Source organism: Hippocampus comes, unplaced genomic scaffold (assembly GCF_001891065.2).
Source record: "Hippocampus comes isolate QL1 unplaced genomic scaffold, H_comes_QL1_v1.1 scaffold44, whole genome shotgun sequence".
NCBI classification, from domain to species: domain Eukaryota; kingdom Metazoa; phylum Chordata; class Actinopteri; order Syngnathiformes; family Syngnathidae; genus Hippocampus; species Hippocampus comes.
This window is the reverse complement of record NW_017805546.1, coordinates 371,273-395,369: the sequence shown is the minus strand read 5'-3', so window position 1 is coordinate 395,369 and position 24,097 is coordinate 371,273. Positions and strand designations below refer to the sequence as shown.

The following is a 24,097-nucleotide window of genomic DNA, read 5'->3' as shown; positions in this document are numbered from 1 at the left end:
GTGTGTGTGTGTGTGTGTGTGTGTGTGTGTGTGAAACGTTTGTTGAAAAGACTTTGAAAGAGCTGTGTGATGTCAAGGAAATTATTTCATTCAAAAACAAACAAGTTCAAATATTTCCACGCTACTCCAAAATTACAACGTGCTCTGAAATGATAAGCATTATGCTTGTGGACATGCGTCTTTTTCCCCATTGGTTCGAGATAAAAAGCAAATGAATTCTGAAACTACTATTATACCTCTGATGCGGCAATTTTGCAGGGTCTCTGTGTGAAAGAGGCTACTGTCTTTGTTTTCTCCTTCCATGCTGATGTCAGTTTTCGGCCTTTTTCCCCCCTGTTGCCATTCTGTCGTCACAACACCGACTCTGAATGGGCGACACCAAGTCAACCTGGCAATTTTCCACCTTTGCGGGTATCGTATCACAGCCGTAACAGAGGCGTGATAAAGTCACGCGCTTTCACAGTGTTACACCTCATGCTCACGTGCATGAAGCCTTCCATCATAATTACCGATCCTGCCCTGGTGCTTCAGTTGCTATGGATACCAACCCAGTATATACGTGTGTGTGTGTGTGTGTGTGTGTGTGTGTGCGTGTGTGTGAGATGGCTGCAATGCATCATGGTGCCTTTCGCTGAGCTCTGCCATTTCAGGGCTCGAGAACGGAGGCGAGGGCGGGGGGGTTGGTGGTATTGTGTGTATGCATGTCTCTCCCTCTCCCACATGCACGCACACAGAGTGTCTCAGACCTGCCTGTCTATTAATGGAACACACACTTGCTGTTGCTAAGTGAGAAGATGCATGGATGCTCTCCTATACATAAGAATGCAGGGTAACATCCAGCAGCTCACTGTGGGGCGAATACAGCAAATAGTCTTCCAACTCAATTTTCCCCACACATCCATTGAACAGCCAAAGGAATGACCAGGGACTACACACACACACACACACACACACACACACACACACACACACACACACACACACACACAAAGTGGGACTAAATGGTTCATTATTTTGGCTGTTCAATGATGGATGTGCGGGGAAAATTGAGTTGGAAGACTTTTTGCTGTATTCGTCCCACAGTGAGCTGCTGGATGCTACCCTGCATTCTCATATGTAGGAGAGCATCTGGATGCCTCGTAATGGGAATTGATGAATTTCTACCTCTTGCCTTTAGAGGGCGGTAACGAGCAGTAGACAGGGATTTTTTTTTCAACATTCGATTCGGTTCCAGGGGACTTTGGCTACTTTTAGAAACGTAAATATGCGTTATTAACATTCTCATACACGGTATGACTTAAAAGAACTTGTATAAACACCTTTAGAAAGTATTTGTTCGTTTTCGATTTAAGAAAGTAAACGCTGAAGAGAGATGAAATGAGTAATTTTTCGACTGAATTCGTAAACAAACATCCTTGAACACTAAAACACACATAATGCATAATGTAAACGTGCAGATACAAGCAGTAAATCAACAGTTAAAAATACTTACCTGTAGAATGTTTACCACCGCGGTTGAATGCGCAAATCGGTACCATTTGTCTTAACCCAGTACCCGTAGCATAAAAGTTAGGCGTTCCTCAGATTGGTCCAAAAAACAAATCTAAACCGTGTTTTCATTGGTCGGATTAGTCATTTGCATGGAGAGTTGAGGGACGAAAACTCGTTTCTTCCTTTTGCTACTCATACTGCGTGGGTCGTTTAAACTGAGAATTATTTTTAAACGATGCGTTAGCTTGACGCACATTTTAGCGACTGAATGATGCGGATGCACTCCGTGTAACAACGTGGTTGCACATCGTTCAAACATCTCGTTGACTGGGATTGTGCTCCGTTAGCCTAGCAGCCGGCTAAACTGCCATTCAGTGTGGTAATTCGGTTGTTGTGCTAATCAGAAGTTGACAGCACCGGACTCAAAGGTAAAAACACACACAATTTTCTTCAAAAGATCAGCAAGATTACAATAAAATGGTTGGATTCCTTTTTTTTAACTTTTCGGAGATTTTTCTCCTGTTTCAAATTGAGACAGCAGTGGTACCATTCCAATCATTCGTATGCGCTCTTCATTTGGCTAAACAAAGACTATTTGTATCATTATTTACATGGATTGTATTGTTATTTAACGTCTGCTTTTTCCTGAAATGATAATACAGTGAGCTCCTCTCCTCATGTTTGCAGCAAGAAATCTTTCACAACAGGGGGTTTTTCACTGTAGCAAATTTGATCTCAGATGTAAACACACACACACAAACGTATGTGTACAGAATTTTTACAGACAAATTAGGGAAGTGGCCACCTTCAAATTTTAAATGCAGGAAAACACAACCTTGAAAGTCACAATTATGGCTCTGGTGAACATTATTTCGGTCATTTTTGGCGCTAAAAGGCCATTGTTTGCTTCAAATAATCCACAAGCTCTACCCCCAACCTCCCTAACAAATCATAGATCCGTGGATTCCTGCTTTGAGAGACTTTCATTTTGTCTCTCATACAGAGCATGGCCTTCCCTCCCTGCAAACGCCTCCGAGGCTTGAACCAGGATGTCCCAAAGGCGGATCCTGTCGAAGTCGACCCCTTTGGGGACGATGATGACTTCACTCAGGATGACCTGGACGAGATCGACATCATTGCCTCGCAGGCTATAGGCTTGGCGACCGCGCCGGTTTTCGGGTCCAAAGAGGCAAGTAAAGCTGTATTCGAACAAGCGCACGGGTCAGGATTTCAACCCTCCACCAGAGAGAACAAGGGCGGTCTTGGTGGCAAGAGAGGACATTTGGGGGCACCCGACAAAGAGCCAACAGGTGAGTTATGTGCCCACAAATCTCTCTTTTCAGGGCCAAAACTTTAAAGTGCTGTTAAAAGCACAGATTCCATTAGTGTCATGTGAGGGGTCAGCTGATGGACCGTGTGAAGTTTCCCAATTGTAATAATAATAATAATAATACATTTTATTTATAAGCGCCTTTCACAACACTCAAGGACACTTTACAATCAAGAGCAAAACAATAAAACCACAGATACGCAAATGGTCCAAAAAGGGTCCTGTATTTCACTAAAAATGGTTGTTTGTCTATGTGTGCCCTGCCATTGGTTAACAACTGGTTCCTGGTGTACCCCACCTTCCCCCCGAAAACAGCTGGGAACGAGTGACTTTATTTATTTATTTTATTTTATTTTTATTTATTTATTTATTTTGACAGGAGGGCGTTCAGGCAACAGGCCTTGGCAGATTGGTGCCCACCAAGAGGACTCCTACATCCTGCTGGAGGCTCAGCATGCAGATCTCCGGAGGAAGGTGAGCTGGTGCGTCTCAAAATGTCCACCGTGGAGGCGGAACACCGCAGCGGGAGGTCTGTGGTCTCTTTGCGTCGTGTGGCCAGCTGAAGGAGGTGGAGGAGGAGATTGTGTCGAAAAACGGTGAGATCCGGGTCCTCAGGGATTCCCTGAGAGGAGCCCAGAAGGAGAAGGAAACCCAGAGGCAAGCCCTGGCCCTGCTGGAGAGGCAGAAGCAGAGGGAGCAGAGCGACAAGGAGAAGGAGCTTAACAAGAAGGCAAGTAGACTCAAGCCCCTCCCTGCTATTTGCGACTTGCGGACGCATCTCTTTCATATTTATTCACTAAAAAAACTCACTGATCACCTTTTCTGTGCTGAGGCCATCTTGTGGCATGCCAAGGAAGTATCTTGAAATGAGTTGAGAAGCTTCGACTCGGTCAAAGTAATGCTTTGCCAACATCTTGTGGAATTTTGGTACCAAGGATAAGTGTTAAAAATGAGTTTAGGAGCTCGGTTTAGACAAAAGTGGTGCTTTGGCACAGTCTTTCGGCATCTCTGTGTGACGGAACAGTGTCAAAGATAGATCAGGGGCTTCATTGTCCAAAAAGTAGTCCTTGTGTTGTCTTGGTGCTGAGGAACTATGTTCAAGTGAGTTGAGGAGCTTCACGTAGACTAAAGTTGTGCTTTGGTACCATCCTGTGGTATCCTGGTGCCAAGGAAGGTATGTTAAAGTGAGTTAAGGGACGTAATTTTTACCAAAATAGTGCTCTGGCACCAAGGAACTTTTGAAGTGAGTTGAGGAGCTTCATTTTGACTCGTGTTTTTCCACCATCCTCTTGTCATCTATCGGTAATTTCTGAGGACTGATTCAAGTACAATGGGACCCCAAAAGCTATAGAGAGTCCATCTAAAATCAAATGTATCTCGTTTTACCACATGATTCAAGGCACAAAAAAAGTATTAATGACCTCAAAAGCATTTTGGAGATGTAATTCCTGACTCGTTGGTTGGGTGTGACAACGAGCCTGCGATGTTTTGCTCGCAGGTTCAGTCGCTGCAGTCGGAGCTGCAGTTCAAAGAAGCCGAGATCAACGAGATGAAGAGCAAACTGCTGAGCGCCGACAGGAGCAAGCCGGCGTCGCCGCTGCCGCGAAACAGGTCCGCCCCTCCGCTTCATTGAGAGTTAAAACGCTCACCATTCGGCGTGAGATGCCAGCTTAGAGTTAAAGCAAAAGTAACGCTCTGTGTGTGCGCGTGCGTGCGTGTGTGTGTGTTGTTTAGCTCCAAAGTACCCAATGGGCTTTCCCTTCAGCGCGGTAGTAGCGGCTCCTCCTCGGCGGCAGGAAGCGGCTTCATCACCAAGGAGACGTTCGCTTCGCCGCTCAAAACTCCCGGCAAGACGCACAGGGACGGTGAGTCGCGGGACCCGGCGCCGGGGTGGGGGGTGGGGTGACATCGGGCCGCGTTGAAAGGAGAGTTCTGGTGGTAATTTTGCAATGCAGGTGTTGACAAGCAGGAAGTAGCCTGGCCCGATCCGTTCCAGTGCAGCCGGCCGCCACACCAGCTGCACCGAGGTCAGATTTTTTTTTTTTTTTTTTGTCAGCTCACTCATGATCATTGAAGCTTCATTCATCTCAGCGAGAAGGGGACGGGGGGGATGAGGGCAACTAACACTCTGCTTTCTTCCTGCGCTCAGCCTCTTCTTGACTAAAATTGAAAAGCAAGTCGTGAAGTAAATGCAACACAGCCTCCATTTTTTTCGTCCTTTTCCAACTGACGTGTCCGATGGAGCTTAATTTCTGAAGCGTCAACATTTGTCCCTGAGTGATGATGCTTCCGTCTTTTGGTCCGTAGGTGGCGTCCTGTTGGGCTTGTTGCTGCAGCAGCCGCTCTCTCCCAGCAGTCTTTGCCTCTCGCACCTGCTGTCCATCAGCCCGAGTGACGTCTGCTTGACGGCCAAGCCCAACTCGGCCGCTGCTAAGAGGCACTTGAGGTCTAACGCACGCCTAGTTATACAATACTGTGTGTGTGTGTGTGTGTGTGTGAGTGTGAGTGTGTTTTTGAGCATGTCAAGACTTGATGCGATGTGCGTTTCAGGGGTATGCGTGAATATGGGTGTGTTTCTCGAGATATGATGTCCATGAGTCAACATGTGAAATGTGCTTGTGTGTGTGTGTCAAGATGCAATGTGTGTTCATGTCAAAAGGGCGTGTTTGTGTGTGTGTGATTGTTTAGATGTAAAATGTGGGTGTCAATGTTTTTTTTTGTTTTTTTTTTGGGGGGGCATTAACTGGAGCTTTTACGTCATTGCTTGTGTGCAGGCCAGCCGGTGCGGGCAGGAATCAAAGCAGAGCCCCCCAAGCGCCCCTCAGTCCGATCCAGAGTTTGGCCATAACGGGACTCAACATGCTGAGTCAAAGTCAACCTGCGGCAGCCGACGCTGAGCACCAACACGGGTGCGCACCAACACGTCGTCGCTTCGTCCTCCCGTGGCCAATTGCTGGACACTCTGCACAGTACACAGTAGCTGTGGGGGCAGGGGGAGCACCTTCAGAGACACGTTAACGCTTTCAGAGAACTATTATTTCTATTCATCTGCTTCATTTGATTTCACGACTTCAGTCTTTCGATCAATCCATTCATTTTTACTTTCACCCCGTGAATCATAACAGGTGTCCTGGGGCTGTGCTTCTGCTCCCGCTGTTGGACATGCACTTATCCCACCTCTGCCAGGCCCTGGACGCACGGGGCGAGGCCTCCGGCTCTGCGCCGGAACGCCGCACCGCCACCACGGCACCGGGGAGGCCGGAGGAGGTGGACGCCGTTAGTCTGGAAGACGCGGGGCTGGCAGCGCTGAGGATCCTCTACATGCTAATAAACCACAGCGACGAGGTTTGCTGACACACCACACCGTGCACACGCGCGGGTGAGAAGACCCGAGGTCTGACACGCTTGATGCGCTGCAGGTAGTCCAGGCAGTTCTTTCAACACAAAGCGAAGGTGGCACAGAAAACCAAGTATTGGGACACCGAAAGGGCAAAGTACGCTTCGGATTTCGGGGGGGGGAGGACTATGTTTTGTCGAGTGTCATGCTCATGGCCATTGATTAAATTCGAACTCTGTCGTGTCAGACCGACGTCGCCATCGCAATGGAGGCTCTCCGCTCCCACTGTGCCTTGCTGCAGTTTGTGTTGCGCCTCTGCCACGCCAGTAGAGGTGAAGGAAGGCTGGAGGAGATGGTGGTCGGCGCCGTGAAGGTCGCCAGCATCTTGATTGAGAGGACACCAAACGCGCATGCTGACCGGTAGCGCTTTTGTTTTGGGACCAAGACTATCTTTGGGCTACATTTATGGTTTATCAATATCATATAACCCCCCCGCTTTCCTTGACCTACATTTCTGACTTATCAATATCATATAACCCCCCCGTTTTTTTTTTTCTTTCTTTCTGTTAAATACTCTTTAAAAAAATAAAGAATTTGCACATTCTCCATCTATCTCCCCCAGGTTGCAATGTGTGCTGAAGGCGCTGCATGCGTGCGCGTTGGCCCACCGCAAGCCTCGCGTGCTCGCCGAGTGCACCGCCGCCATGGTGCGCGCATGTGACCACGCCTCGCTGACTCGCCAACTCTGTTCCCATCACGGTGAGGTTTCGTCCCAAGCGTGACGTCAACAAAACCCTTACGGAAGTTTTTCTTTCCCTTTTTGTTCTGGTTTTGAGTGTTTGTCGCCTCCACGTAGGGCCACGCCGCAAACGCGTTTTGTGTTTCTCCGCAGAACCCTGCGTCATCCTGAGGCTGCTGCAGCACGTGCGAAAAAGACCCGTCAAGAAGGCGTCGCACGGCGAGCTCATCCGGCTGGAACTGCAGGTGCTCGGCTCGTCCCGCCGGGACAATTTGTGGTTGTCTGCGCCGCTCCCATCGGAGACTAAATTAACGCTCTTATTTTGTCTCCTCTAGGTGGTGCGTTTGTTGAACCGTCTCTCTCAGACAGCAGAGAGCTGGCAGAGCAGCAGCTGCCAGTGCGACATTGAGGTAACACACACACACACACACAGAAATGTACATACAGTGGGGCATTTGAACAGTGATTTTGCCCCTGCACACGAGTTGTCAAGCAATTTGTCCGATTTTTGGCTATTAACTTGCAAGCAAACATTTTAAATAAAAGTAGAGCTGCGCAATTATGGGGGGAAAACATGATCACTCTTTTCTGAGTGATATTGAAATCACGATTAACTCATTCACTCCCAAATACATTTTTAAACGTCTTTTCAGACTTGGTCCAGAATTTGCTGGTACTGAATGAGTTAATAAGCATGATTATTCATTGATTTCAACACACAGGAAATGTCCAACTCCCAAAATTTAACTTGAAATATATTTGTGACAAAGTAAAATGATAGTGTCTTCTAATGATCGCAATAAAAAAAAACAAACCTGAAAATGGTGTACGCACTGGCATTGTCCGAACTGTGTCAGGTGGTTCAGACGTCGGTGATCATTCTCCATCGTCAGTGGTTGGACCTTTACAACTCTCCGGAGCCGACGGACAGGTCACCCGGCGTCGGCCCCTCGCGGGCACAGAGTGACTGGTGGCGCGAACCGCCGGCATCGCTGCTGCGCGAGTGCGTCCTTCTCCTTCACCGGCTGCTCCACCATCACGCCGGATTCTCGGCCAGTTGCAGGCCGCTGCTGCACATGTATGACCAGGCCATCTCGGCCCTGCGCGACATCTTCAGGAAGATCCCCGACCTCAGCGAGAGCGAAGGTAGGCCCAAAATGAGGGGATCGTTTCTTCTTTACAATTTTAAGTGGCAATCCAAAAAAATGCAAGAATGACTGTTTGTAGTCGGGTCTGACAAATTTTGATGTTTTTTTTTTTTTCCCCAAAAAAGAAAATTCTCTTTTTCAATGATGCTCACTTTAAGAAATAGGACATTTGTGTGGAATTAATTGGTTTTTTTTTAATGCGACCCAGACATTTATTTTCTAGATTTTTTTTGGTTGCCAATTTAAAAAAAGAACGCTCCACAGATTTTTGCCGGATTGCATTTTTTTGATATCCTGATGACTCTGAAGTGATTATTATTATTCCTCCATATCTGTCAGAGCTGGCCTTTGAGGAAATCTGCCGTCAAGAATCCGACGACACCGACGACATGGACACTGAGTCCGGCTCCTGATCGGTTCATCGCCTTGATCGATACTTGATGTGCAATAAAGTCCAAGTTGAGCCAGAAAGATGGAGGAACCAGACTCTAAAATCCATTTAGCAATAAACAGGATTCTCAATATGCCTTTGATTTTCTTTCATTTCTAATCTTGAAAAAATTGCCTTTAATCGATAAATCGGCTGCATGAGATTTATTTTTTTAAGTGTAATTAGTAGTGTGAAGCAATGCCTTCAGAGGCAAGGCTCAAATGGCAAAAATCTGTGACAACCCTACCTGAAAAGATTTGCCTGTATTAATACCAGAAATAGACAACAAATTATGATGCCAAAGCACGTAATTGTTTTCAAATAATTAAATGCTTAAATTACTTTTGAAAACCTTTTAATGATTTGGGGGTGATGCACAACGGTAAAATACTCGAAAAGTGACTGTTGTGTATTCGTCTCGGACGCTACATTCGTGTATGAAACACGCAATGCCCCACACATTAGAGTAAGGCTCGGGGTTTCATGATACAACAGACATCTTGCGTGTGACGTCATCACTCATTTTAGACATGCAGAATACTTCGGCAAACTAATGAATGATTCATAGCAATCAACATGAGGGAACCGGTTCTCACACAAATAGATTGGTTCTCAATGTCCTTGCCTACGTAAATCTGCGGGCGGTAATTATATCAAATAACCCCAATTTCGCATAAGCGTCAACACCTCAGGTCTCCGAGCCAAAAGAACCGGCTCCCTAAAAGGAGCCGTAATTCCCATCACTAATAGACAAAGCCAATTTGCCACCCATAAACACATCCGGGAACTAAACCATTTTGCCGCGTTGCACTCGTTCATTGTTGGCTTGCCAAGTCACAGTAAAACGAAGCACTTCCTCATACTGTGCGGATGTTATTTGGAGGGTTGGTATGCTATCGAGTGGGATTGGGCATCATTTGAATTTAAAAGGTTCCGGTTGCTTGATTCGATTCCGGTTTTCGAAACGATTCTCGATTCCCCCCCCCTGCTTTTCAGGGTATCCGAAATTGGTTTTTGAGCAGCTAGCAGCAGACTAAAATAACAGGACTCGGTGTCATTTGCCGGCATTGTACGACGGTACTTCCCTTCGACACTGAGCGGCAAGACAGGAGAACAGAAGTGTGTTGTTGTCGCTCACTCCCTTCATGTGACGTCAAATGAAAAAGAGCTTGACTCAATATACAGTCGCTGCAACAATTACTGGGCAACTTATTTATTTATTTTCACTCAGAGCACTGGAACTGAATATTTCGTAAACTATTTTCCCCCCCCAGTTGTGATTGCCACTTAACACGCTATGGCAAATTGTCAAACAGAGAAACATTTCTTTGCCGGCTGGCTTGCCCGCTTGTGGCAGAATCCATCTGCTGAATCATTTATCATTGTGACCAGTGTATAAAAAGATGTCTCTGAATTCCTTCTCCTTGGAATTGAGCATCACCCCTGCAGAGGTATTTTGCGTTCGTTGAAGGCTCGAATAAGTTCCAGTTAAAAATTTAGGGGGATTTCTGGAGTCATTCCTTCTGGGATCCCCCCCCCCCCCAATTCCTGTACAAAATGGCAGAACACGAAGACATGCTCATGGAGGTTTGAAACTACTTGGCAAACTTCCTGTGTCCTCATGGCTCCTTCATATACGATGACCTATGTTACCATTTGGGTGTCCTCATCGGGAAACTAAATCAAGGAAGTGTACATTGTGAACAGAAGGGAGCTATTCGGTTGGGAATTTCCCATAAGCCAAACGTACAACAGACGGGGGTTGCACTGCAGAGATAGCTTTTATGGCGATCGTAGTCGCTCCCTGAATTTTTCTGGACTGAAAATTTGCTGTGACTTGTCCCTTAGCAGCCACGCACCGCATCGCACAGACACTCGGCCTTAGGCCATCGTAACAACGGGGAAGGTTAGTTTGCCTCCAAACACGTTTTGACAAATTGTCAACCACGATGACTTTTGTTCGTTTTTGTGGCAGAACTCGTCTGGGGAGTCATGTGACATCCTACCCACCCATATAAAAAGATGTCTCCTCCCTGTCCTTCCTCGCTGAGCATCTCCACTGCAAAGGTAACGGCTGCGCTTTTTTGCTCTCTTCTTTTCCCCGACAATCGTTATTGATGTCAAATGTAAACCACACAGCCAACACGATGCATTGGTGTGTCACTCCCCAGATGGCGCATGGTCTCGGCTTGTTGTTCTTCCTTTGTGGAATCAGCCACCTGATCACTGGGACTGTGAGTCAAAACAGACTCTTCATGATCAATGATGACTAATATTTGAAATCATGAATTCACAACCTTTAAAGTGGAGCGACATCAGTTGCTGCGTTTGTGCTAAACAAGGTGTCCTTCCTCATTACAGCCTGCTCAGGATGGAACAGCAACGAAAAGTATGTAGGCTACCTCTGACTTCTACTTACTTCAGTGGTAAATTTATCATGTCAAATTTCTTCGATCGGGAGTTATTAAGCTTCACCCACAAGCGACGTCAAAATCTCAGATGTTGTGTCATGCATCTGTCTGGTATGCATGATTTGAATTTTGTAGCATTGGACACGATGCCTACAACTTGCCAATCTCGCCAGAAGCTGAACTGCTTCAGACAGTTTCAGGACATCCCGTCTTTTCAAGCACGGCTTCTTGAGTGTTTGATTGGCAATTTTTCATTTTAGTTTAATAACCAGATTTGACGTTGCTCAGTAAAACTGGCTTTGGGACCTGAATCTTGAAACTTGAGTGGTGTCAATGAACATAAAGGGGGCTAATTATGGCGGCTTGTAGCACACCTTGGTTGACGCGAGGGTGAGAATCTCAGCAAGGTATGAGTGGAATCAGGAAAGAGGTGAACATGAAGCTGTTGAGGCATTGCAGATGATCACTCCAACATATTTCATTGACACCAATTCCTACACAACTGCTTTGGCAGCATGTCAGCGTGTTTCAGGGCTCACAGCTGAGGATGATTCTCACAAACAAAAATGGAAATAGGTGAATTTTCCAACGAGTGGATCGCAAATACGTTTTTGGCGAGTGACAACGGGTAATGTTGACTACGTACAAAAGAAAGTTGAGATGGAATGAAACAAATGCTGACTTGTTTTGTTGCAGGTGACAGATGCCCTGCAGGCTGGACTCAGTTGAACAATCGTTGTTTCATCTACCAAAATAATGCTGAGACATTTGATCAAGCAGAGGTAGCAAAGAATTCCCGACAGTCGTAACGGCACAACAAATGGCTCAACTCTCTTGTAACTCTCTGTCATGTTGGTTGTGCCATGAGATACTCACTCATGAGTTTTTCCAGGCATGTGCCCTCATTCACTCATGCAATTTTTTTTTAAATGCTCAGAGTTGTGATGAAAGCGCTGTATAATGCCAATGAACTCAATTCAACTCACCCCACAAAAGGCAGCAGTTATTTGAACAAATGTGAACGTTGCTTCACGGTATTTCATACCAATTTCACTTGACGCTGACTGTCAAACCAAACATACAACTAAGAGAATAACACTTTGTGTATGTAATATCGTCAGGCAAAACAACTTGATGCTAGCATCTAATGGAAAATGCTCTGGAGAGGCTAAATGTTTTTGTGAGGGTTTTCAGCAACTCATATTTAAACACAAACGGTGGCGCAACACATATGGATAGACTCTCACAGTACTCACAGTGAGCACTAAATGATCTTTGAAATGTTTTATTTGTCCAATTAGAAGTCCTGCAACCTTCTTCGTGGCAATCTGGTGTCCATCCACAGTGATATGGAACTGGCTGTTGTCAATGAGCTCACGACACTGTCTCTCGATGCGATCGCCATCTGGATTGGACTCTCGAAGACCGATTTGGCGGTGAAACATTGACCTGCGGCCGTGGAACATATTTAAAGCAGTGCTTCTCAAAACTACTACACCCAAGTACCACCTCAAAAGCCACGTCACTCTCTGTGATGACAGACGTTAAAATGGAGTCATGTTGTGCTATTAATATACTTGGGGATGCGAGGGGGTGGGGGTTAAATTTTAAACAACTTTTTTTTTAACTATGTGAAAGGTTAAAAAAAAAAGTACCATGAGTGGTATGCACATCGCATTTTGAGAAACACTGATTTCAACCACACATATTAAGGATTTTATAGCCAGTTTCAAACAATTCCCTAGTTTGTCTTTGATCCCTATCTCTCGTCTTGAATGAGCTCAATGAAAACTTCAAGTACTGATTTGGTGCAAATCTCGGTTCCTGCAGGGCGACGTGATGTGGACTGATGGCTCGGAAACAGAGTTTGCCGAATCTCAGCTGGCGGGCTCGATTGATGTGGGCTGTATAGCCATACAGACCAACGGTAAAAGTGTTCTTCTTTCATCTGATTTATGGGGAACGTCATTTACTTCCATTGTGTACTTGTCCTTTCATCTTCTGTGAACTTGGTAGAAACATGATCAGGCTAATTGGTTGTGCCCGTTTGATTGCAGATCTTGTCTGGGATGTTACCGATTGTGGCACAAACCTGACTTACATTTGTGGCCGCGACGTGTTACAGTGTGTGTCGCTCTGCGTAGCCGAGGCCATATTGTCTCCCTGAAGAAGCTGTTGGCGTATAGCAACATTTCCTGTCGCTCCAATGCCACTTAAGGAGACCCGAATAAATTTTCTTGACTTTGCACAAAATTCATTTGTTGCATTGAATGTTGGTCTGCCGTTCAGTAGTTTTGTGTCTTAGTATGGGAATTTTATGCGAGAGAGCCCTTTACGAAGGGAGATCAGAAAACTTTTGTCTCACAATGGAGACAATTTGCAGAACAACAAAAAAAAAATGCACAACAGAATTTGTTGTTGCTGCATTTTTATTGAATTGGCTTGAGAAAATTGACTTAGTTCAGATTTACGTTATTTTTAACAATCGCCAAAAAGATTGTGCGGTAAAAAAAAGAAGGCGAACAAAACAGTATTTTGTGAAATTTTTATTCACTGTGCAGCTGTTGAGCGGGCTCCAGCAGGACTCTCGTGATCGCCGCCTGCTTCCAAGTCGGTTCGTTTTGGAAAACGAACCACTTCGCATGTTGTCACACAACACTGTGGAGCGGCCGCATGTCAGCCTGCTGAGGGACGAGAAAGCTCGGAGAAAGGAAGCTAAATGACAGGAACCGAGGTAGACTATATGTATGTGATGGAGCGCCCCCGGAACATTAACATCAACGCACACAACATTGTGGAACACCCACGTCCAAGTCTAGTGGTGTTGAGGGAAAAATCTGGCAAAACACTTCCACTGAGAAGTTGACATTTTCAAATACTTAAACTCAAATTGTGGAGACGCAACACGAACCCTGCCTAAAACAGCAAATATTCAGTAATTGACATCCCCCTAAAAATGTTTAGAATTGCCTGTACGAGCATCAAAACGGCGCCAAAGCACTACTTTCCGACTGGTAAGGAATTAGGTTTGTCTTTCAACCCAGCATAGTTCCCCGGCACCAAAATGCCACAAGGTGGTGCCAAAGCAGACTTCTATCCAACACGGCTTTGGCGCCATCTTGTGGGTGTCTTTAGGGTGTTTCACATAACAGCCGCTATGCTGTTGAGAATCAGTCACTCATTCCCTGCTCCCTTATACTGTGGTCTTGGGATCTTTTGGGAGACCACCACGAGTTTAATTTAGACTAAAATCGCGTTTTGCCGGCATCAATGAACCATGTTGATGTGGGTTGTGGCGTTTCAGTCAGACAAAACTAATGCCTTGCCACCATCTTGTTGTCAAGGCACCTTGTTGAAGTGAGTTGAGTTTCATCTCGGTGAAAATCGCGCTCTGCTTGTGGCATCTTGTTGTAAAGTGACTATGTTGAAATAGGTTGCTGCCATTTTGTGGCCTCCAGGGGCAATTCGAAACCTTTATTGAGAAAGGGCGGTATGTCTTTTCCCTATCACTCACAAATATACGAGATTTACCGTCCCTACTTCGAGACCACAAATTAGGATTTAGTGTACAGTTTTTTGGTGTTTGATAAAGAGCCGTTGCTGCTGGGGGGGTGGGGTTGAAGGCACTTGAGGCTCAAGTAATCCAGGACTCTGGAGTAGTGTCAAGTTCGTGAATGTTTCGTTAGTGCTTTTGGGCGCACGTGGGCACCACCTGGTCACCGCCTTCGTCATCCCCATGCCTCAACTCCAGCGCCCGGCCCGAAGCGCGCAGCAGGATCGCGTGCGGCGCCGTCGGCGCGGCGCGGCGACCGCTCAACCACGGGTGCATCAGCAGCTCGGACGCCTGCAGGCGTTCGGCGGGGGACTTCCGCAGCATGCATGCGATCAAGCACTTGGCCGGCGGAGACAGCCAGGCGGGGAGGCTGAAGGCCCCGCGCCGGATCTTGGCGAAGAGGGCGGCGGGCCGGGTGTCCTGGAAGGGGTAGCGTCCCATCAGCATGGTGTACAGGGACACGCCCAGGCTCCAGACGTCAGCGGCGCGGCCCGAGTACGACGCCTTGCCGCTGGCCAGTAGCTCGGGGCCCACGTAGGCGGGGCAGCCGTGGCGGTCCGAGAGGGAGTCCGATTCGCCGGGCTGGAGGATGACGCAGTCGTTGAGGCCGAGGAGGGCCACGCGGGTCCTGCGGGGGAACAACAGGTCACGTCATTGGTTTGTTTCTCATTAGTTGACAACAAAATGGATGCTATATTTTTTTTTTCTCGACAATATATGCACTGACTTTTTACATGCCTGTATTTTGGTTCGCAACAGAGTGACAATGGGACAAATGTTTATAGTTGACAACAAAATGGATGCTATATTTTTTTTTTTACTCGACAATATATGCACTGACTGTTTACATGCTTGTATTTTGGTTCGCAACAGAATGACAATGGGACAAATGTTTCATTTTGCTCTTATTTTTAAAACTAATCACTGTTACGTGAAATGATCTGTCATAGTTCCCGGCACAATATTACAGGTTTGCTAAGACGGTGCATTCCTCTGACTGTCTCAAGTGCTTCGGTAGGTGCTGCTGAGTTCAAATGGCAGTTAAAAAGCTTCCCAAAAAAAAAAAAAAGCGACCAGGGCCTTGGTTGGACTCACCTGAATCGGAAAAAAAAAAAAAAAACGACCAGGGCCTTGGTTGGACTCACCTGAATCTGTCAGTGAAGACGAAGCGGCGCAGCTTGACGTCCCTTAGCACCACGCCGCTGCGGTGGCAGTGCGCCACGGCCTCGAGCATCTGCGCAAACAGGAGCCCCGCTTCCTCCTCGCCGAGGCGCTTTGTGCTGCGCACGTACGCGTGCATGTCGCCGTGATGAGGCGGCAGGAACAGGTAGGCGCCATCCGGCCGTATCACCGTGTCCAGGAGGCCGCAGATGTTGTTGTGGTGACCCAGCCGGGCGTAGGCCGCCAACTTCTCCTGGTAGCTGTGCAGGGGCAAGATCTGTAACCATGGTAACCAGATAGGTTAGGCGAGGGAAGCATCTATCCATTAACGTATTTCCACTCTACTGTAAAGAGGGTAAGGTATGAGTGAATGCACGCGAAGATTACCTGACACGTGTACTGTTGCTGTGTGGCGGCGTGCACCGCTCTGTACGTGTCCTCGCCCTCGCAACGCTCAAACAGGAAGTAAGGCCCAACCTTGACTTTTGATTGGCTGTGGTTGGACTTAGGGGAGCGACTTTTGACCGGACTGAGGTGAACTGCTGCGCTCGTGTCGGGAGGAGGCGGCGGCAGCGGCGGAAGGTCCGGACAGACTCTTTTGCATTTGGGCGACGCATCCTGGGACTCGTCTATTAATCTCTTCAAACAGCGCTCGGCCACAGCCACATTCATCTGTGATTGGAGGAGGGAACTGGGCTGTGACATCACCAAATCTATAATCAATACTCAACACTGATGACAGCAAAACCTTACTCGCAATTAAGACTCCAAATAAAACCTTGTCACACGACGGTGGCAAAGCACCACTTACTTTTCAGCCTGAAAAAAATATTTCCAAAGCAGAACTATATGTTGAGACACGTTTGCTTCATTTAGACACATGTCCTGTTTTGCCGCCTTGTGGCATCCGTAACTCCAAACTTTTTTTTTCCTGGGACGTCAATAATAGTTGTGAGGGTTCACTGCCGGTGAATTTGAGCAGCAAAGTGTAAATAAGGAAAGGATTCATGTTGGGTTGCATTTTGAAACACTGCTGCTGATTTGGTTAGCAACAACAGAGCTCCAATGAGCACTTACACAGCCTGACTGACACGTTGAGCCATCATAAACAACATCTCAATTTCTCGACTGAACGCCGCCCTTTGTTATTCCCCCCTCCACCCGTGAATATTGGTACGGTAAAAAAAAAAAAAAAAAAAAACAGGGAGGGTATCAACTCCAACTGTGCCCCGTGTTCACGCGTCTATAGGCTGCATGATGCAACTTCCTGTAAGATGACAGACGCTTTCAGATCGTTGCATCAGAGCACAACGCTTTATAGTTTTAACTGTTTTAAATAGCGGGGACCTCACGCATGCGCGACCACACACACACACACACACACACACACACACACACACACACACACACACACACACACACACACACACACACACACACACACCAGCCAACCAACCAACAAGCGAACTCCCATTCCCCGAAAACTTGTCTGATTTATTGCTTTCCTTCTTTTTAAAGAGACACCCGTTGACCAACACTGCTCTGGTGAAACAAGCTGAGTCACCATGGTAATATCATCCTGTGACACACACACACACACACACACGCACGCACACACCAGGAAGAGGGTGCTTTTGTTGGACTTGCAGTTTCACTATGACACACCAAGTGCAATGTGACGGCCACTTAATATGACTTTATAAACACAATGATGCATCACTGGAAAACTTTTTGATTCAAACTTTGTGGCGTTGATCAAGAGTAAGCGTCAATGGGGAACCTTTAAGGGCCCGTCAACGTTTGACAAAGATTATGTGTGCCTTTTCGACATTTGATTTGGAGTGTGTGCCAGTCAAAACCTTTGCTCATTTGTTTGTTTTTTTTAATTTAGGGTTGAACATTTTTTGAAACAATCTGTCATGTTTTTTTCCTCAGTATTGTGATTGTGAATTAATGAAGGATTATTTTTCCAATGTCCTCTTTCCATGTTTTTTTTAACAAACAAGTAATAAATCCTGTATCACAATAACTGATCTAATTTATTGTACATAAAGTTTTGGTCTTTTAGATTAGTCGTAAACTAAAATAAAAGCAAATGAAAGATGACTTAATATGAAAAGTGGTCTTTTTGTCCACTTTATTCAGAGTTCACTCATTCACACAAATTCTACCAAACAAAAGTGCGCCGTAAAGACAAGCCTGTAAATCATAAATCAGATTACAAGAATAATGCAAAGATTATTGTTGATTAATCAAAAACGTTGTACTTTGTCTACCACTGATTAAGATGACACGATTGAAAACTTCCTATAGGGAAGTGTGCGTCATTGGAAAAGTTTACAAGGATGCTTAACGTGAATGAAACACTTTTTCCGGTTGATTAAAAGTACGACTCGGTTAAAAAAAACTCTTGGCGTCGATTCATTATTTTGCTGATTGTTTTCTTTGTTATTGAATCGTTTCAACTCACATTTAAGTAAATGATGAACTGCATCGGCGTGTCTACAGTTGAAGAAGAAAATTCTTCTGGGCACAATCATTGAAACATTTTCAGCATCACGTCGTGAAAAAATACTGTTCAAGTTGCACAAATCTTGCATCTAACGGAAGCACGAAACATTCCTGATGCGTTTGCTTTCTTACGATATTACACAACATGCTCGTGGGCCACGCGTTGCAAAACCCTGCATCCAACTCGTAAACAAACAAAAAACAACTTGTGAATTGAGTTATCGTTGCTCCTTACCCTTTAAAGTTACTTAAAAACAATCTTACATTGACACCGAGAGACTATTTAGTGGTCAACTGAACGAACACGAATGTTTTTTTGGAACATGCATGCAAACTCGAACCTTAAACTGTGAGACGGATACACGAGCCGCTACCACCGTGCCGTCTCTTGTTTATTGGAGACGAAATTGTTCATTTTCGGCATCGAGCCGTGGAAAATGTGGAGCAATCAATGACTTTACACGCACTTTAATCATTTTATTCCATAGTTCTGAAATTTGTTTCTCTTTTTGGGGTGATATTTCACGTCGATTGGTCCACGAACCACTTTGAGAAACCTTCGTAAAGTCGGAGACAAAAAAAAAAAAATCGCCTTTGGAAGTGAATTTGCGTTGCTACTTTTGGTCATTTAAAGTTCTTTCGAAAGAAATGGTAAATCTTACCTTGCACTGGGGAGCACCTCCGGATCCTGTTGAACCCGGCTGAGCTGGACAACGACAAGCCCCGTTAAGGACGAGTCGTCGCGGCCATAGCAGTAGTTGCGTCCCGGGGCAGGGCTGGACCGACGGACTGGCCGGGGTGTGACGCCCGCTTCTCGCTTGTGCAAAAGAGCGACGCTCGCGCGATGGAAACCAAGACAAAAAGAATCCGTTTTACATCCAAATGGCGTGACGCTCACACAGCTGACTGTTTTTCTTTTTGCTCTGTTCGGGTTTTAAGCCAAATCGACGAATCCCGAGTCCTCAACGAGTCCCGTGGAACTTTTCCAGTAAAGTGAGAGGACCGAGGATTGAGCGCCTGGCGAGATCGCCTTTGTTGAATTTCTCTCGTCGTGCAGTGACGTCACCAGATGAGGGCGGGGTTTCGATGTTGCAATCCGGAGTGGAATCGTCGTCAGACAGCAGACACGTCACTCATAACGAGCATAACGTGATCATATTCGCAAACAAAACGGATTACATCAGCTTCCAAATCGACCTTTGACACACTACCAGGTTGACAAGCAGTCTCACTAATAAATCCGCTGATTAAGATTAAAAAATGACTTGGATATGAAATGTACAGGTCATTGGCATGCAAACTATTATGAGTTAACGACATTTTAAACGGTTTTTTTGGTTTTGTTTTGTTTTTTTCAGTTTATAGTAAAGTCAAATTTTAAAATTCTTGAGATGTAACAATGCACAGAATTGGAGGGTAGAATGAAACCTTGTTATTTAAAATACTGTATATATGTATGTGCTATTTGTTTTGTTTTGTTTTGTAACCATCAAAACACTTCTAGGATAACTTTTGCAATCCATTACCATGCGTGAGCTCCACACCCTGTACATTTCCACTTTAGTCACGTTAATTCTAAAAAAAAAAAAAAATCACTTGACTCATTGACAGACTTTTGCAACCAGTGAAGGTGTGTTCCGTTTGGGTTTGGTGTGGTGTGGACGGACACTCCTCTTCCACATACAACACATGAGCAAATTTTTTTTATTGTCCCCAAAAAAGTTTAAAAGTGGACAATTTCCCACGAAAGGAAGAGAAGGGTGAACGAGGACAGGATGCGCACGAGTTTAGGCACGAAGCAAACAAGCAATCCGCTGCTGTACAGGAAATGAGGTCACCTGGGTTTTTTGGCTTCCTTCCTGTCCCTGCGTTGACCGCCGCTACTGTTTGTGTACGTACTGTATTATATTATTCCTTAAATGTCACTCGATCCTTCCATCCGTTAATTTTATAATAGTTAAATTGTGAAATATAACTAACAACTAACATTTGGTGTTACTCTTACTGTGGTATTCATTTGTATTTATTATTTTTCATTCCTTAAATGTAAATAGTTATTGAAGATGTCACAAAAGATTCATGAAGTTTGCTATTTTGTTCCGAAGCAAAAGCAAATGTCCCCATTGTGGGACAAATAATGTAAAGTTTATCTTATTTTATTTTTAGGTTCATTACTGCCATTTCAAGGCATTAGTCACAGAACTTGTCAGTCCTGAAAGCCTTACTCAGCAACATACAGTTTGATAGGCATGCCTATGAGTAAATGTGCCTAAAAAAAAAATCTCAAGAAGCCACGCTCCATGTTTTGAAGCTGCCATTTTAGGGTCATTTTAGCCAATTCCATTGGCCCTTCAAGACGAACTTGTCCTCGCAACTTTTCGTCAATTCAGACCCCAAAGACAGTTTCACTCAACACTATGTGAGTAAACATCTCTAATATGACTTCTAAGTTTTAAGAAGCCACACAGGAAGACTGCCATTTTGTTTTGAAGCTTCCATTTTAGGATCCTTTTGGCCCTTTCCATGGGACCTTCAAAACTAGCCTTCTGGATTTTTGTCAATGAATTCAAAAAAAAAAAAATCTGCCTTTTTTATTGTTTTTAATATTTTATTGCTATTATTTGCGTGATTACTGTAAATCAAGACAGAGTTTGCTGGCCCTCTTCACGCACCCACACAGCAGGTTATCTTCACGTGGTTAGCGTGTCTTTATGCCACATGATGAAATATTGAAGAAACAGAGGAGCAGTGTGCACTCTGCGTGCGCGCGCGCGTGTGTGTGTGTGTGTGTGTGTGTGTGTGTGTGTGTGCGCGCGCACGTGTTACACTTGACTCTTTTTCATAAGCGACGTGATGAAATCAGAGGCCAAGTGTCTGACTTAACTATGGCCTGAGCGACGCACATGAACGCACTCTCTCATTTCTCTGGATTACTGTGCCACCTGCGCCGCTTTGATCCCCACCTGATGCCACTTCCTGTGATTTGAATCTGCTTCCTGCCGTGCGCTCTCTAGGCTGCGTAGCTCCGGGGCATCCTGCCCTGGCGCACCCCCGCCGGGATCTTTGAAAGAGGCCTCGGGCTGCGCACAAGATAAAACATCCCCGTGAGCAAATCGATCATGTCAGGAAGTGCGTGCGCCTCCAAAACGTTCAAACAAAAGTGTCTTTCATTGGGCGTCTCATCGGGCTAAGTAGAATGAATAATGCGCATTCAGGCCAAATTAAGGGAGGGGCGGAACTGCTAAAGTGGAGTAAACATTTGACTGGCAAATTCATTCCACCGTACTTGCAAACATACTTGCAGGCTAAATGCTTAAAACATACAAACATTTCCTATCATGCCACAGAGTATGCACTCGCGCAAGTCAATACCCCACGGCATTATGGGGAAAAAAATGCTATGATTTTAGCAGTTAGCCACCAAGTCCATTTGAATGTAGTTGCAAATATATTCGAACGAGTTTGGAAGCTAAAAATGTTGACAACTCATTGGCAGTTCCATGCTTCTGTACCAAATAAAGGAAAGATGAACCCTCCATCCATCCATTTTCTGTTCCGCTTTAGGATCGCGGGGGGTGCCGGAGCCTATCTCAGCCGTCTTCGGGCAGTAGGCGGGGGACACCCTGAACCGGTTGCCCACAACCATCTTCGCTCACACTCACATCTCGGGACAATTTTGAGTGTTCAATCAGCCTGCCATGCATGTTTTTGGAATGTGGGAGGAAAGCGGAGTACCCGGAGAAAACCCACGCAGGCCCGGGGAGGACATGCAAACTCCACACAGGGAGGCCGGAGCTGGAATTGAACCCGGTACCTCTGCACTGTGAGGTCGATGCGCTAACGACTGGACCGCCGGAAAGATGAAGGGAAGGGGAAGAAAAAAATAATAAAAAATTCCCGAGGGGTCTTGTTGCACACGCAACTAATCCATTTTCAGATTCAAAGCACTCTGAGTACTGGGTCAAAATGTTGCATTTTCGTCGGAGTGCATTCAATTACATCATAATTGGCGTCAATTTTCTTGTCATTGAATTCAAGTGTTTCTGAATTAGAACGAATCCGCTCATGCCACATCAAAGTCATGATGGAGATGCACGTTCTGAGCTAATTGGGAAACATCAAGTCATATTTGCATCTCACTCAGCCTAGTGCACTCAATCTGCGCTCGTGCATGTCAGAGGCCGACTGACCAAGCCCGCCGCGAGGATGGCGAGAAGACAAAGCGTGGAGTCTGGCTGGGTCCTTAATGAGTCTTTCGTGGCGGCGGACGTAACGAACCAACGACGGAAGGACTGATGCAACGTACCTGGGGAGACGCGTCAAGACTGACGCCGGCTTGCTCACTCGCTCGCCTCTTTTCAATAAAGCCCGAAGTGGCAACATTGCAAGACTCCACCGTTGGAGCATCAGGCTCAAATTATTGCACATGATTGCAAATGCTGTTTGTTATTTGCAACGGAGAGGAGAAGTGGAGGGCGGGGGGAGGGGGGGGACGTGTGTCAATGCTATTCCCCCCCCCCCCCCCGCCTCCCCATCTGGGCTTTAAATATGAAATTATCTCGACCCAAAAGGTGAGGTTGTTGAAAAAAAAAAGGGAGGAGGGAAAAAGTTTTTGAAAATTCCGCCTCCAAAGCCAGTTTGACTTTGCAACAGTGAAGTTGGAAGACGTGTTGATTATAAGCAGACGCACAAAAAAAAAAAAAAAAAAACGTCTCAGTAATCCATGTCCATGATTTATGGTTGTGTTGACGGGGTTTTGATTGCGTTGAGTTTTATCCTGTATTCCCTGTATCCCTTTTCATGTCTTGTCGTTCTCGTTGTACTTTTAATGACCACTTGTTTTCGTCTGCCTGGTCTCTTGTGTGGACCCGCCGGCTCCCTCGGCCACTCGTGTCTTGTCCAGGTGTGCCTCATCGTCTCGTCAGTTCCTTGGTATTTCGTTATCTGCTTCCTGTCAAGTCTTTGGCAGATCGTTACTTTGTTGTCAGTTGTCACATCCCTGTGTGCTGGTGAATTTGGTGTCATGTTTTTCGTTACTTTGTATTTGCTTTTTGGACGTTTTTTTTATTTTATTTATTTTTGATGATTCCAAAGCGCCTTGTTTTCCTATTTTACATCTCTGAAAAATACATTTTGGGAGCACTACTGCAATGGGCTCTCCAACCCTGCCACACCTTAAGAGAAAAAGTCTCAAGCCGCACGAAGTCCACCATTTTGGTTTCAAGCGGCCATTTTAGGATCATTTTGGTCTTTTAGACACCCTCTCACTCCCAGAAAACGAATCCCATTCCCTCCCAATGCCGAGCCAAAACGTCACTCCTGCTCTGTTTTCCTTTCTCAATGTAAAATAGTGTATTCATGACAGGGGTCACGTCGCACTCACCGCAGTAAGTACGTCAAATGGCAGAAATGATCAAGAAACAACACATAATTTTAGTAGAAAAGTTAGCCATGCATCAGTGCACAAACAGCAGTTCGTCGAGGTATCCAATTTTAAAATAAGATTTCAGTGAACTGATTGTTCCCCCCACCCCCTCACACCCTCCCTCTACACACACACACACACACACACAAATGCCCAATTCTGACACCGCGCTAATTGTCTATCTACGCAACGTTTCAACTCGACACTCGGGGGGATGTTTAAATCTTCATGCGACATAAAAATGAAGTGCATCATACAGACTTTCCCTCTCCCTTTGACCCCCGTTGTCACAGTTACCGCTCCGAACTGCTCCCGTGGAAATCCCGAAAAATGTCAACCTCTCTCTACCACGGCTTCTGCTTCAAAATTGTCGACATCGCCAGAGGGTCAAAGGTTGTGCACGCACACACAATCACACACACACACACACACACACACACACACACACACACACACACACACACACACGCGCCATGTCACAGAGGATGTAGTTGACATGCCAACAGTTACTGCTGGTTTCATCACAGAGACAATCCTAGACAGCCCACCGTGTGTGCGTGT

At 45.7% G+C, this 24,097-nt stretch overlaps 3 protein-coding genes across 7 annotated transcripts; 2 read left to right on the top strand and 1 right to left on the bottom strand.

The window, feature by feature from the left end:
• Window positions 1–1,609: 1,609 nt before the first annotated feature.
• Window positions 1,610–8,571, top strand: atrip (ATR interacting protein). 4 transcript variants are annotated; one of them, XM_019879549.1, is made up of 17 exons: window positions 1,610–1,919; window positions 2,497–2,801; window positions 3,213–3,295; window positions 3,381–3,551; window positions 4,320–4,432; window positions 4,556–4,686; window positions 4,777–4,848; window positions 5,129–5,267; window positions 5,596–5,730; window positions 5,947–6,166; window positions 6,241–6,315; window positions 6,406–6,578; window positions 6,781–6,917; window positions 7,051–7,142; window positions 7,233–7,307; window positions 7,755–8,043; window positions 8,385–8,571. In XM_019879549.1, exons 2-17 carry the CDS (start codon window positions 2,498–2,500, stop codon window positions 8,456–8,458), a joined length of 2,283 nt encoding a protein of 760 aa, XP_019735108.1. In that variant the 5' UTR covers window positions 1,610–1,919; window position 2,497; the 3' UTR covers window positions 8,459–8,571. The 4 variants fall into 4 exon arrangements, with proteins under 4 accessions (XP_019735108.1, XP_019735106.1, XP_019735107.1 ...); XM_019879547.1 differs by having other exon boundaries at window positions 3,204–3,295; XM_019879548.1 differs by having other exon boundaries at window positions 3,201–3,295; window positions 5,129–5,258.
• Window positions 8,572–10,041: 1,470 nt separating this feature from the next.
• On the top strand, window positions 10,042–13,143 carry LOC109521605 (snaclec purpureotin subunit beta-like). 2 transcript variants are annotated; one of them, XM_019879550.1, is made up of 8 exons: window positions 10,042–10,381; window positions 10,451–10,542; window positions 10,647–10,709; window positions 10,837–10,864; window positions 11,583–11,668; window positions 12,188–12,322; window positions 12,717–12,813; window positions 12,944–13,143. In XM_019879550.1, the coding sequence occupies exons 2-8, from the start codon at window positions 10,498–10,500 to the stop codon at window positions 13,051–13,053; spliced, it is 564 nt and encodes a 187-aa protein (XP_019735109.1). In that variant the 5' UTR covers window positions 10,042–10,381; window positions 10,451–10,497; the 3' UTR covers window positions 13,054–13,143. The 2 variants fall into 2 exon arrangements, with proteins under 2 accessions (XP_019735109.1, XP_019735111.1); XM_019879552.1 differs by having other exon boundaries at window positions 10,043–10,542; window positions 10,837–10,901.
• A 285-nt stretch (window positions 13,144–13,428) lies between these two features.
• Window positions 13,429–19,126, bottom strand: LOC109521511 (tribbles homolog 2-like). The gene is made up of 4 exons (XM_019879346.1): window positions 18,774–19,126; window positions 15,988–16,272; window positions 15,585–15,877; window positions 13,429–15,067 (listed from the first exon to the last, which is right to left on the bottom strand). Exons 2-4 carry the CDS (start codon window positions 16,270–16,272, stop codon window positions 14,569–14,571), a joined length of 1,077 nt encoding a protein of 358 aa, XP_019734905.1. The 5' UTR covers window positions 18,774–19,126; the 3' UTR covers window positions 13,429–14,568.
• Between the last annotated feature and the right edge of the window lie 4,971 nt (window positions 19,127–24,097).

Excerpts from the sequence above, each read along its gene's own strand:
- LOC109521511 (XM_019879346.1), bottom strand. The coding sequence starts at position 16,272 with ATGAATGTGGCTGTGGCCGAGCGCTGTTTGAAGAGATTAATAGACGAG. Across the intron at positions 15,878-15,987 it reads AGCAACAGTACACGTGTCAG|ATCTTGCCCCTGCACAGCTA; the intron begins GTAATCTTCGCG and ends CCATGGTTACAG. Across the intron at positions 15,068-15,584 it reads GTCTTCACTGACAGATTCAG|GACCCGCGTGGCCCTCCTCG; the intron begins GTGAGTCCAACC and ends GTTCCCCCGCAG.
- LOC109521605 (XM_019879550.1), top strand. The coding sequence starts at position 10,498 with ATGTCTCCTCCCTGTCCTTCCTCGCTGAGCATCTCCACTGCAAAG. Across the intron at positions 10,865-11,582 it reads GGATGGAACAGCAACGAAAA|GTGACAGATGCCCTGCAGGC; the intron begins GTATGTAGGCTA and ends GTTTTGTTGCAG. Across the intron at positions 11,669-12,187 it reads AGACATTTGATCAAGCAGAG|AAGTCCTGCAACCTTCTTCG; the intron begins GTAGCAAAGAAT and ends TTGTCCAATTAG.
- atrip (XM_019879546.1), top strand. The coding sequence starts at position 2,498 with ATGGCCTTCCCTCCCTGCAAACGCCTCCGAGGCTTGAACCAGGATGTC. Across the intron at positions 4,849-5,128 it reads GCCACACCAGCTGCACCGAG|GTGGCGTCCTGTTGGGCTTG; the intron begins GTCAGATTTTTT and ends TTTGGTCCGTAG. Across the intron at positions 6,167-6,240 it reads TAATAAACCACAGCGACGAG|GTAGTCCAGGCAGTTCTTTC; the intron begins GTTTGCTGACAC and ends GATGCGCTGCAG.